This window comes from Cordyceps fumosorosea, assembly GCF_001636725.1.
Source record: "Cordyceps fumosorosea ARSEF 2679 chromosome Unknown scaffold_16, whole genome shotgun sequence".
Lineage (NCBI taxonomy): Eukaryota > Fungi > Ascomycota > Sordariomycetes > Hypocreales > Cordycipitaceae > Cordyceps > Cordyceps fumosorosea.
The window spans coordinates 54122-66193 of record NW_017387316.1 but is presented as its reverse complement, the minus strand read 5'-3'; the positions used below and the strand labels follow the sequence as shown (position 1 = coordinate 66193).

General features: G+C 54.8%; 4 protein-coding genes across 4 annotated transcripts; 1 reads left to right on the top strand and 3 right to left on the bottom strand.

The window, feature by feature from the left end:
* Positions 1–185: 185 nt before the first annotated feature.
* On the bottom strand, positions 186–1082 carry ISF_06205 (NAD(P)-binding domain protein; the record flags this gene model as incomplete). The annotated part of the gene is made up of 2 exons (XM_018849809.1): positions 186–703; positions 794–1082. 2 exons carry the CDS (start codon positions 1080–1082, stop codon positions 186–188), a joined length of 807 nt encoding a protein of 268 aa, XP_018702786.1.
* Positions 1083–2927: 1845 nt separating this feature from the next.
* Positions 2928–5654, bottom strand: ISF_06204 (Mitochondrial escape protein 2; the record flags this gene model as incomplete). Its single annotated transcript, XM_018849808.1, has 3 exons — positions 2928–5020; positions 5075–5317; positions 5372–5654. 3 exons carry the CDS (start codon positions 5652–5654, stop codon positions 2928–2930), a joined length of 2619 nt encoding a protein of 872 aa, XP_018702785.1.
* Positions 5655–6278: 624 nt separating this feature from the next.
* Positions 6279–7022, top strand: ISF_06203 (hypothetical protein; the record flags this gene model as incomplete). The annotated part of the gene is made up of 1 exon (XM_018849807.1): positions 6279–7022. One exon carries the CDS (start codon positions 6279–6281, stop codon positions 7020–7022), a length of 744 nt encoding a protein of 247 aa, XP_018702784.1.
* A 1056-nt stretch (positions 7023–8078) lies between these two features.
* On the bottom strand, positions 8079–10294 carry ISF_06202 (heat shock protein 70; the record flags this gene model as incomplete). Its single annotated transcript, XM_018849806.1, has 2 exons — positions 8079–9299; positions 9542–10294. The coding sequence occupies 2 exons, from the start codon at positions 10292–10294 to the stop codon at positions 8079–8081; spliced, it is 1974 nt and encodes a 657-aa protein (XP_018702783.1).
* Between the last annotated feature and the right edge of the window lie 1778 nt (positions 10295–12072).

Genomic DNA, 12072 nt, shown 5'->3' with positions numbered 1-12072 from the left:
CACCCCTTACACCTCACACCTCCGCCTCTCGGACGTTTGCTGCTGCACCTTTCCTCGGATCATACTTGCACCTGTGTATCATATAGAACACTCTGCAGCCTAACCTTGGTCAATCGTCTTGCATGACATGCACCAGTAGAACCGCGCTTCCCCCATATACACATTCCATCTCACGGGCATCACCGCTAAAACGACTGTACTCCCTGCCCGTCCACCACCTTGCCCACGTCGCCGTCTCTCTCTCCCTCAATAACCCTCCTGATCAGTACGCCCCCGGTTGCCGGGTCGCCCGCCCCGCGCGCCTTGAGCAGCTCCTTGGCGCCGCCCAGGTCCGTGGCCAGGAACCCCGGCGAGATGCTCCAGACCTTGACGCCGTCCTCTTTCAAGTTCCAGTGCCATGCCAGCATCATCATGTTGAGCGCCGTCTTGCTCGAGCGGTACCCGTCCGGGCTCATGACGGCCTGCTTCGGCCACCCAGCCGGTGGTGGCGGGCCCGGGTAGTACTCCCGGTACATGGTCTCGAGCTGCGCCAGGCCGCTGGTCAGGAACAGCAGGCGCGCGTCCCTGGTCCGGGACTTCAGCAGCAGCGGAACAAAGGTGTGCGTGAGGATTTGTGCGCCAGTGACGTTGACGTCGTACATTTGGTTCCACGCCTCGCGCATGGTGTACTCGCCCTTAAACATTTTCATCTCGAGTGAGTTGCCTGCGGGCGGGCGCCATTAGCATCGACTGCAACCAAGGTGAGCATGGAAGCATCAAGCCATCTTGGTAATGGCATGGTTTAAAGTCATACCGGCATTGTTCACCAGCACATCAACGTAGCCTGGGCTCGCCTTGACTGTCTCGTAGGCGGCGTTGATGGACTCGTCACTTGAGACGTCAATCTGGATCACCTCCACCACGCTGGTCGTCTGAGGGAACTCAGCCCGTAGAGCCGAAGCAGCCGCGTTTCCCTTCTCAACCGAGCGACTGCCGAGAAAGACGTGATATGTCCGTGCCGTCTGTCCCACGAGTGCGCGTACGGTTTCGTAGCCGATTCCGGTATTTGCGCCGGTGATGAAGACGACAGTTTTTTCCGCCATCTTTGGTCTGGGAAATTAATTGAAAATGAATTAGGTGAATCGGAGTGGCTGGTTAGTTTACTATTGCAATCTTTCAAGAAGTTCAAGAAGCCTAATATTGTCGTCAACCAGCGACTTGCACGTCTCCTGCGGATGGCCCGGAGACAAATGTTTGCAAACTCGGGTCGCTGACGGCATCGACCCCGCGCAGAGCATCCGCGTCCAGTAATAACGGTCACTGTTATACGATCTCTTGCAGCAAGGCTCACTCAGCATACTTGTTAACTGCTGGTAGCCTACATAAGCTGAGTTAGGTAGCTTGTGGCGTTGTTCATGTCACTAGGGGACGTTCGCGGCCGACTTCCCCGCGGGCTGGAGCCGAGTTCGGCTCCGTACCGCGAGCGGAGAGGGCGCCTTCGTTTTCTCTCGGCTCTCCCTCTATTTCTTGGAACAACTGACGGGCTAGAGTGCACACGACAACAATGCGCACAACCGTTTGCACGATTGATGACTGAAAAAGCAGCTCACCGACGCATTCCATGGCGTCAGCTTCCCTCAAGTCACACCACTCACTGTACGCGCCCGTACCTGTATTGCATTGGCGCCGCCTGGGGAAAAAAAGTAGGGTCGGTCACAAGACCCTTTTTCCTTTTGGCCACGCTGTTTTCTGGGGGGGAGAGGCAAACTCACGATGTTTTATCATTTTTGCCATCGTGTCATCCTCCAGCCTCCGGTCACACACACACTCACACAGCCCATTCTGGTGCAAGCCTTGGCTTTACCCGCATGCCTCCCTACACCACTGCGACAGGAGGAAACGAGGACAGACACAAATGTGCATTGGGCATTTTCGTACTGGGTGGGATTGGTGATTGAATTTCCATTATCCAATCGCCTCTTGGACAATTCGCCCATGTCACCTTTTCTGTTTCCCCTTCACCGCGATCCCGCACACACCCCCCTCCCCCTCCCCGTTCTCATCCCAAAAAGGCCCCCATCGGCAGACGCCGACGCCGAAAACAATGCCCTACCTAACCCAGCGCACCCTATTCGTGCTAACAGCTTATTACGGTCCTCCAAGCCTAACAAGGGAAGGGGTGAGAAATTGGGAAAGTTACTGCATGTCTTACCCCGTATTTTAAGGAGAAGGGGGGGGGGGGGAACCGCCGAAGCCAACCGCCCCAACGAACTCAGCGCGGGGAAGGCCCATGCCAGCAGCCAGCCCCAGCTGTTCGTCGGCACAAATGCCCAGTAGGGAAAAATTCACAACGACTGGTTCGTTCTGTGCGCTCGCGTGTGTGTATTTCATGTGGCTTTTTCTGTTCATTTGATCCACGGGCTGGGACTCTACCCCTCATTTCACGGCACACACAACCCCGTTGTTTTTATGTAATCGATTCCCCTGCCGCGCACTTGGGCCATCCAACGAATGAGCCCACGAGATCCAATTACCCGAGATGGGTTGGGCGTGTGCTGGGAGTGGGAGTGTTGCTGGTGGCTTCGTTGACTTGGCATCTTATGCACCCCGCAAAACTATGCACTGAAACGCCAGTTATTACTGTCGCGGAAAAGAAGCCTTGGGCCTTGTGCGTGAGCATGTCACAGTGGGAGACACAGCATGAGGCTGGTTGTGCTGCTGGTGCTGGTGCTGGTGATGCTGCCGCGCGGAAGACGAGCTGGTGGTGCGTGGTTGATCTGAATGGGGGAGGGCTTTGCTCATCCTACAAGGCATTCAAGGTACGGAGTTACAAACAACAAAGTAGAGATATTGTATTCGAGTCCTGTAGAATGAGTGGAACGACCGATACTCCCCTGCGTCGCATCTCTAAAAAGACCCCGAAACGCCTCCAAGGACAGAAACCACTGTTAAACTTCCTCACTCAAAATCTTCTTGCACGCCGCCATCTGCTTGTCCAAATCCTCAATCTTGCGCTGCGCCGTGTCAATCTGTACCAGCAGGTACTGCACCCGGCCCGCCGACTCGCTCGTCTGCCGCGGCAAGCTGCCCAGCAGCGCCAGCTCGTTCTCCGCGCCCGCAATCTTCTTTGCTTCAATCTTGGCCAGCTCGCTCTGCTGCGCCAGGTCCATCTTGGCCACCAGTACCCGGTCCGCGACCATCCTCGCGAATGCCGCCGCCTGCAGCGGCTTGCCCGCCGTGATCAGCCGCGGGTGCCCCCGGTCCGACCGAATCGAGATGAGTTCCGCCGCCGCCAGTGACTCTAGAGCCGCCTCTCCGTCTACAGCCGACGGGCTTGTCGAGGACGAAAACGTTGGCGACAGCAGCACCTGGTTGTAGATGAGCGACGACTCCTTGGCCAGGCCCTTGACGAGGTGCCACACCTGCGCCGTGGACCACTTCTTCTCCGCCGCCTCGCTGCCCTTGCTCGACAAGAACATCTTGACAATGTCCACTGCGCTCTCCGTGACGATTTCATCTGTCGCGTCGCTCGGGCTCATGCCTGACTGTATGCGCCGGGAGAGGGATTCGAGGTCCACCAGGCGGCCACCCAGTGTGTCAATGGCCATGTCGAGGCCGCCAAGGTTGGGGGCCCTAGTGACCTTGTCGCCCTCCTCTTTCTCCTTTCGCTCCTCTGCAGCTTCACGATCGTTTTGAATGCGGCCCATAATGTATTTCTTCGCCACGCCGTGATCCAAGTCTCCAAGAGAGACGACACGGAACACGCGATCAGGTAGAGCTCGTGTCAGCGGCTTGGAATATGCGTTCTCGCTAGTCAGGAAGATGACTTGAGCAGCGTGATTTTGCACCAAAGAAGCTGCCCACTCTGAAATCTTGTCGTAGACAATGCCCTGCTCGTCGCTCTTGTGCAAGAAGTTGTCAATGACAATAACGGGCCTTCGTTCCGGGTGGGCCTCGAGCCAAGCATCCTCCGAGGTGCTGCCGTCTCTTTCCTTGCTTGATCGGCCGGACAAGGCCACATCCCTGAGCGCACTTGCAGTGGTGTACAGGATCTTGGTGAGCTGGGACTCGAGTGTCTCGGAAAAGCCCGCCTTGACACCAGTCGTGCCTTGAACAGCGAGGTCAATCAGGCTGCTCACGCTATTGGCCCAGGAAAACACGGGGCGGTATCCAACAGCGGAAGCAAGTCTACCGATCATAGCGGACTCCCCGCGTGCTTCAACAATAGGCTTGCAGTCAATCAGAACGACGTCTCGGCGGCTTTCGAGAACCTTCTTCATCACAACTTCAACCTTGCCGGAACCCCTCGGTCCAGTAACGACGATGAAGTTGTCGGAAGTAACGTCGAGCCACTCACGTAGCTGGCTAATGACATCCAACCGATGGTTCCATATCGCACTGCTCAACGTTTCCCACTGCTCGCGGTGCTTGCCAAAGGAAAATGATTGTCGGTGGCTCTGGAACCACTTGTATAATCGTGATTCGCTAAAGTTGAAAGAATGTTGAATATGCAGGCGTATGAAGAATTGCCGAATAGGATCGAAGATTATGACGGAAAGGCCAGCAAGAAGAGCGGCGATGATGGGAAATACGATGCGTGGGTGGCTTGTTATCCAGTTCCAGATAGTATGACCCTTTACTCGCTTGAGGTAGGATATGCGAAGCATCGTTCCGGCCGCTCCACCGCCCTGTGATTCGGAGACGACGTATCCATGCGCGCAGTTTCTCGCCATGATGGCGTCACGCAGGAGCGGGAAGCCAATATTGGCATACTTGGGAACTTCCTTGGAGTCTGCAGACTGCGGAATAATATCGGCAATCTTGCCGTACCGGCGAAAGACGCTGTACAAGACTTCCTCTGGGAGCGTTTCTGGCGTTGTGCCAACCTCGGCGGGCACAAATTCGACTCGCAGCACGCCAGAAGGGTAGCGGTGCAGGTCCTCTAACCAAGGAGTGCCTCTGACCAAACGGGCCTGGATGCCTCGGAACGGATTGAACCAGGGTTTGAGCGGTTTCTCCTGGAGCCTCTTTTTCAATGTTGCTGCAAACGGAAAAGGTCAGCGTGGGCCTTGTTGCGTAGAGCATCTTCACCTACATTCAATCTCGGCTGGGTCTAGTTCAGAGCTGTACCGAAATTTGACAAATGCACCGCCGTCCTTTAAGCGGGGTAGAATTTCCGTGACTTTGATAGGCATATCTTCAGGGATGGCCATCTTAACCAAACGAATGGGATCCATAATGCCGAGCCTCGAGCTATCAAAGCGGCGCATCAAATCTGCGAGCTCGCTGTCGCTCTCGTTTCTGCGCAGCACATTCATGATCTTGAGGGGAAAGATGTCTACGGATTCATGTCAGCGTTCCGTTACGCGCAGTTGCAATCTGAAGTGCATACTGTCAAAGAATAGGATAGCTTCATTGTCCTTGACCTCAAAATGGCCAGTGTCCTTTTCCTCAGAGATTGTGTTTTGTGTCGTATCATTGGCGGCCGGTGCTGCGGGATCGACCGGGGGCGTCGCTATCGTGCTCTGCCACGCTCTTCTGGCGATTGACTGTCGAAGAACCGCGTTGTCGATATGGCGCGAGGCAAGGCTGTGTCTCACGAGACACGGGCGCAGTGCTGATGCTCGCGCCAGCGGCCGCGCAGCCATGGCCGCGAGACGCATGCGCGCGTACATTATGTAGGCAGCAGGAACGTCTTTTAGGATCGGAAAGAAGTAGTCATCGTGGCCTTGACCACGGGGGTGAGCTGAGCTTGAGCTTGTCAAGGCGAGGTTTGGGGCCTGGAAGCCTCAAGGTTAACTTGGTAGCTTGTACCTAGCTCCCCACCATTGCAAGAGGCAGGGGCGAATCGTTAGAGCGCCTGAATTAAACCCAAAATTTTATATCTTGGGGATGGAAAGTCCCAGATTTATTGTTGAAGCTTTTATATTTTCTGTTAATATTATTGAATTCCAGCTTATTGGAATTTTCATGTCCACATTGACTGTTTTCGGTTGTGCTTCATGATGAGGTCATTGCCTCTGTTACGTCGCCGTTGAGAAGAGCGGGGCGGCGAATCATTTTTCCCCATGCAGACAGTGACAGCAAACTCCCAAAAAGTTCAAAAGGTGCGATCAGCAAAGACATCATACCAACCCGGATCATTGCGAATCTATCACATTTGCGCGCATTGATTGATTAAGCGCACCGACAAACTACACAACCGCGGAAGAAGCGAAGCCCTGCCGACGGCACACAATCCTCCCCAAGCGCACATCGATCAGACAACACTTGCGGCAGAATCGCAACGCATCGCGATCATGGGCTGGCTATGGACCTCGAATTCAACGCCCGCAGCGGCGGCGTCGCCAGCACCCCAAGACGTTCCCCCCACGAATCCCTCCTCACAAACACCTCCCATACAACCGCCACAACCGCCGCAACCGAAGTCGCAGTCCCCCGACGACGCCGAGCTCCAAAAGCTCATGGACTTTTTCAAAGCCGAAGAAGCCGCCGCCGCAGCCTCCCCTTCCTCCTCCTCTCAGCCCCCCAAGCCGTCACCGCTCCCCGAGTGGCTCGCCAAGATGGTCACCCCGAAAGACAACCCGCTCTACCGCGAGCCCGACGCCCCGCGGCGCGACCCGCTGTCCGAGTCGCTCCTCCCGACCGACATGTCCTGCCGCCAGGCCTTCGACGCCGCCTGGGCCTGCAACTCGGTCGGCGGCCAGTGGAACGCCGTCTACCGCTACGGCGAGATGCGCGCCTGCTCCGAGAAGTGGGACGACTTCTGGTTCTGCATGCGCCACCGCGCCGCCTCCGGCCCCGTCAAGGAGGAGCTCGTCCGCGCGCACTACCGGAACAGGGAGCACGCAAAGTACTACGCGCCGGGGAAGGCCAACAGCGAGGACGTGTGGGAGGCGCGGAGGGAAAAGGTCCGACCGGGCGAGGCCTTTGCGGAGAGCATTGACTTGCCGGTCGTGGCGGACGAGGAGTGGCGCGAGATGGAGACGGAGCGCAGACAAAAGATTCGTGACGGGCTGGGCTTTGGCAAGACGGATCGGTGATGTATACATGCCAAGGAAAGGTGGCATTGTTGTATTATCTGTGTTAGTATAGATTCAATTTGTATACCCTACGTGGGAACGACGGCCGGGGGTTCTCTGGAAAGGAACTCTGTCATCGTTAGTGACGCTGTTTTCCGTCAGCATCTGGACCCTGTCAGGCCGATGTTCAACGTGTCACGGCCTTTGACAGGCTGACGAAGGCTTCAATAGATTCCCCCCATTGCTTATTCCTATCAACCACTGACTGCCTGGCCTCGCCATCCAAATCCTCCCAGTACTGGCCAAGCTCATCGGCACCGCCAACGCATCAATCTAGCCATCCCTGTCTGTTCTGTTCTTCTCGTACTGTGGCCGTTGTTTTTCTCTGTGCTCCGGTCTACGCGAAAATGATACATAATTAAACTACCTACCTCTGTGTTTAGGACCTCTGTTATTCAGAACCTCCCTTGCCCAGAAGACTGCCTTTGCCAGCGCTTACCCGTTTCTCAACGTTGGCAACGATAGTAAGTGTTTTGGAGTCGTAGTTATCACGAACGCTACTTTTTGCATAGCCGATTTTGGAATTTGCATCGTCATTGCTTAGTTTTATCATCGCTATCATCACTATCATGGCCAGCGCCGAAGAGGCCTACAATGATAGCTGTGATAGCGATGATAGCGATGATAGCTGTGATAGCGAGGATAGCGAGCGAGGATAGCGAGCGAGGATAGCGAGGATAGCGAGGATAGCGAGGATAGCGAGGATAGCGAGGACAAAATCAACTATGCGAAAAGCAGCATTCCACATTCACTAATCATCACAAGCACATTTCATGAGCAAGTTATTCGTCTAATGGGGTTCTTTTATTGCCCTATTCATTAAAGTACATCCGCCAGCAAATAGCCAGCCTCATTCTTTTTGGTTCCCTTATCATATAACCGTGATGCAAAGCCAGTACAAAAGAAATTTAGCTCTAAAAAAATCATTCATCATCTCTGCAACCTCAAAAGAGCCTCCGAGTGCGGACATGAGCCAATCTGAAAGTCCAGCTGGATGGTCGGGGGGTATCAAAGCATTTAGTCGACCTCCTCGACGGTAGGGCCGTCGTCGCCGCCAGCGCCGGGGGCGCCACCGGCACCAGGGAAGCCGCCAGGGGCACTGCCGGGCATGCCGCCGGGCATACCGCCGGGCATGCCACCCTCACCACCAGAGCCGTAGAACTTCATCATGATGGGGTTGGCAACAGCCTCGAGCTCCTTCTGGTGCTCCTCGTACTCCTCCTTGGTGGCCTGCTGGTTGTCATCGAGCCACTGGACAATCTTGTCGATCTCGGCGGTGAGCTTGGTCTTGTCGTCAGCCTCGATCTTCTCGTCAACCTTGGAGTCGGCAAGGGTGTTGCGAAGAGAGTAAGCATAGGACTCAAGGCCGTTCTTGGCAGAGACACGCTGGCCCTCCTTCTCATCCTCGTCCTTGTACTTCTCGGCATCAGCAAGCATGCGCTCAATGTCCTCCTTGGAGAGACGGCCCTTGTCGTTGGTGATGACGATCTTGTTGGACTTGCCGGTGCCCTTCTCGACGGCAGAGACGTTCATAATACCGTTGGCATCAAGATCGAAGGTAACCTCGATCTGGGGAACACCGCGAGGAGCAGGGGGGATGCCGGTAAGCTCGAACTTGCCGAGAAGGTTGTTGTCCTTGGTGCGCTGACGCTCACCCTCATAGACCTGAATGAGGACACCGGGCTGGTTGTCAGAGAAGGTAGAGAAGACCTCGGACTTCTTGGTGGGAATGGTGGTGTTGCGAGGGATGAGCTTGGTCATCATGCCACCAGCGGTCTCGATACCGAGAGACAGGGGAGCAACGTCAAGGAGCAGGATCTCCTTGGTAGAAGTCGACGTGGTATCGCCAGACAGGATGGCGGCCTGCACGGCGGCACCGTAGGCGACGGCCTCGTCGGGGTTGATGCTCTTGTTGGGCTCCTTGCCGTTGAAGTAGTCGGTGATGAGCTTCTGGATGCGGGGGATACGGGTGGAGCCGCCAACGAGCACAATCTCGTGGACCTGGCTCTTGTCGATCTTGGCATCAGCAAGGACGCGGTCGACGGGCTGAATGGTCGAGCGGAAGAGGTCCTGGCAGAGCTCCTCGAAACGAGCACGGGTGATGGAGGTGTAGTAGTCAATACCCTCGAAGAGAGAGTCGATCTCAATTGAGGTCTGAGCAGACGAAGAGAGAGTGCGCTTGGCGCGCTCGCAAGCAGTGCGAAGACGGCGCATGGCACGGGCGTTGGTAGATAGATCCTGATTACAATTAGCATGGCGATTTGGTAAAATTTGCAAAAATGAAGCTGAAATGAGGGCATCGCGAGAGGTAAAATAAAAGATGCTAATTCCCATCTTGCTCTTTCGCCATCTCGCCAAGTTTTGGCGGCGGGAGCAGCTCAGGGGTGGGTGGATGCCATGATAAAGAAACCAAAAAAAAAAATCTTGGGATAGCTTCAACGAACAGAAATAAAAAGGAAAGAGGAGTTATATACACTCACTTTTTTGTTCTTGCGTTTAAAGTCAGATACAAAGTGGTTGACCAGGCGGTTGTCGAAGTCTTCACCACCAAGATGAGTGTCACCAGCGGTGGACTTGACCTCGAAGATACCCTCCTCAATGGTAAGGAGAGAAACATCGAAGGTACCGCCACCAAGATCGAAGATCAGAACGTTACGCTCGCCAGCAACCTTCTTGTCAAGACCGTAGGCAATGGCAGCAGCGGTGGGCTCGTTGATGATACGGAGAACGTTGAGGCCAGCGATGAGACCGGCGTCCTTGGTAGCCTGACGCTGAGAGTCGTTAAAGTAGGCGGGGACGGTGATGACAGCGTTGTTGACGGTACCGCCGAGGTAAGCCTCAGCAGTCTCGCGCATCTTGGTCAGGACCATGGAGGAGATCTCCTCGGGGGTGAAGTTCTTCTGCTCGCCCTTGAACTCGACTTCGATGACAGGCTTGCCGCTCTTATCGATGATCTTGAAAGGGAAGTGCTTCATGTCGGCCTGGACCTCCGAGTCGGAGAACTTGCGTCCAATGAGACGCTTGGCGTCGAAGACGGTGTTGTGAGGGTTCATGGCGACCTGGTTCTTGGCGGCATCACCGATGAGGCGCTCGGTGTCGGTGAAGGCAACGAACGAAGGGGTGGTGCGGTTACCCTGGTCGTTGGCGATGATGTCGCAACGATCCTCGCGGAAAATACCCACGCAGGAGTAGGTGGTACCGAGATCGATACCGACAGCGGTGGAAGACGCCATTGTGTGTGGTGTTGTGAGGTTGTAGATGAGGGGGAAATGGAGAGGGTTGAGATGTCAATGGGAAGAAAACGCTCAGGCGTGTGTGGGAGCGGAGACAAGTAGAAGATGTGCTTCTTCTTCTTGATGATTTAGAGAAAGGGTATAAAGTGTGAGTGTGTATGAGAGAATAACAAAAAGTTTTTTGGAGTGAGCAGGATGCAAAGAGCATCCTAAATACGACGGAGTGGCCGATTCTATGTGCTTCGAAACTTTTCCAACAGAATCCACTAGCGGGTGGCAGGGGCTTGTGGAAGCCTGTGGCAACGGCTGGAGCCTGCTGGAGCCGCCTGGAGGTCGCTGCAGGCCGCTGGAAACACCCTGACAAAAAGGCGGGTGTCTGCACAACACTTTCAGAGTGAATGGAAGTGCGTGAGTTGCTGGTCAACGTCCTTATCTGCCCGTTTATCTTACCCTGGTGTTTCAATTTCGTTTCTGTGCTCTCTTCGCTTCTTCCTCCCGTGCCTTTTCACAGCTCCATCCCACCTTCGATGAGGCACTTCGCTTTTCCATCGCGGGGCATCCGGACAGGTTCCCTCTACTTTGGCTACCCGCGCTGAGAGCGGTGGGCACGAAGTACTCAATACATGCCGCCCCACCTCCGACTTTTTCCCCTTTGCCCCTCCAGACTGGCGATTGTTGGACGGGCGTCATAGTCAACGTTAGTGTGCTTGGTGAGAGCTCAGCGCCAGCCCATTCGACGGGGCTACAGGAAGCCGAACTCGATGGATCGACCTAGAAAGAGCGAGTCTCAAGGGTCATATTACGATTAATTGCCAGTCGAACAGGCCTGTTGCGTTGACAGGCAGAGCAAATGACGACAAATGCTTCATCTGTTAACTGCCCCGCGGTCTAACGAAAGGCCATTCCCCGGTGTCCTAAAAGTCATCTTGCTAATCCCTCGAATCCTTTAAATCTTTGCAGTATTTCTAATCTCTTTAATCTTCTTGATCTCTATAATCCCTTTTGTCTTTCTAATCTCTGTAGTCTCTTTTGTCTCTCTAATCTCTTTAATCTCTCTAATAATTTTTATATTTTCTATCCTTAAAATCTGCAGTGTGTGAGCTCACCGCCCTCGAACAATTCCACGCCGGCCTTCATTGCCTCCCCTCCATTTCCTCCTCCGGGCAACGGAACGCCTTGTTCTTTTGTTCCTCCGTCAGATCTAGCGCTGCAGCTTGCAGAAAGCTCTGCAGTGGCAAGGCAACGAACGGAGCTGCCCCTCTGTGGCTGGCGTGGCGGGGTGGTGGGGCGCAGCTACATAAAAGGTACGTACCTCTTCTTCCGCAGCGCGTGGCTGCAGCTGTGCCCAAGCAGCCAAAAATCCGCGTCAGTGGGGCGCCAGTCGAAGGGAGGCCAACGGAAGAAAAAAAAGTCTCGCTCGAGAGTGACGAAAATTTTGTGGCTCCTTGCTCCATGCAATTGCCTCGATGGTCGTCATGGACGACTAGACGAAGCTTGTGACAGAGCAAATGTCATGAAAACTTTTATTCCTAGTGTTTCAAGGGCCAATACGATGCATCTTCTCTACATTTTGACATCACTCGCAGGTCGAATTCCAGCTGTTGAGCTCTAATTTCACAGCTCCCATGCGGAAGCTTCAGGTCGATACCCGTCCAACCAACCATCACGGCCCAACAACAGCCACTCCAGACCTGTTGTAACCCGCCCATCCGAAACCTTGTTGCGACACCAAGCCGCAGCCATGGGCCGCTGATTATGCTTCCGCTAGCTAGCCTACG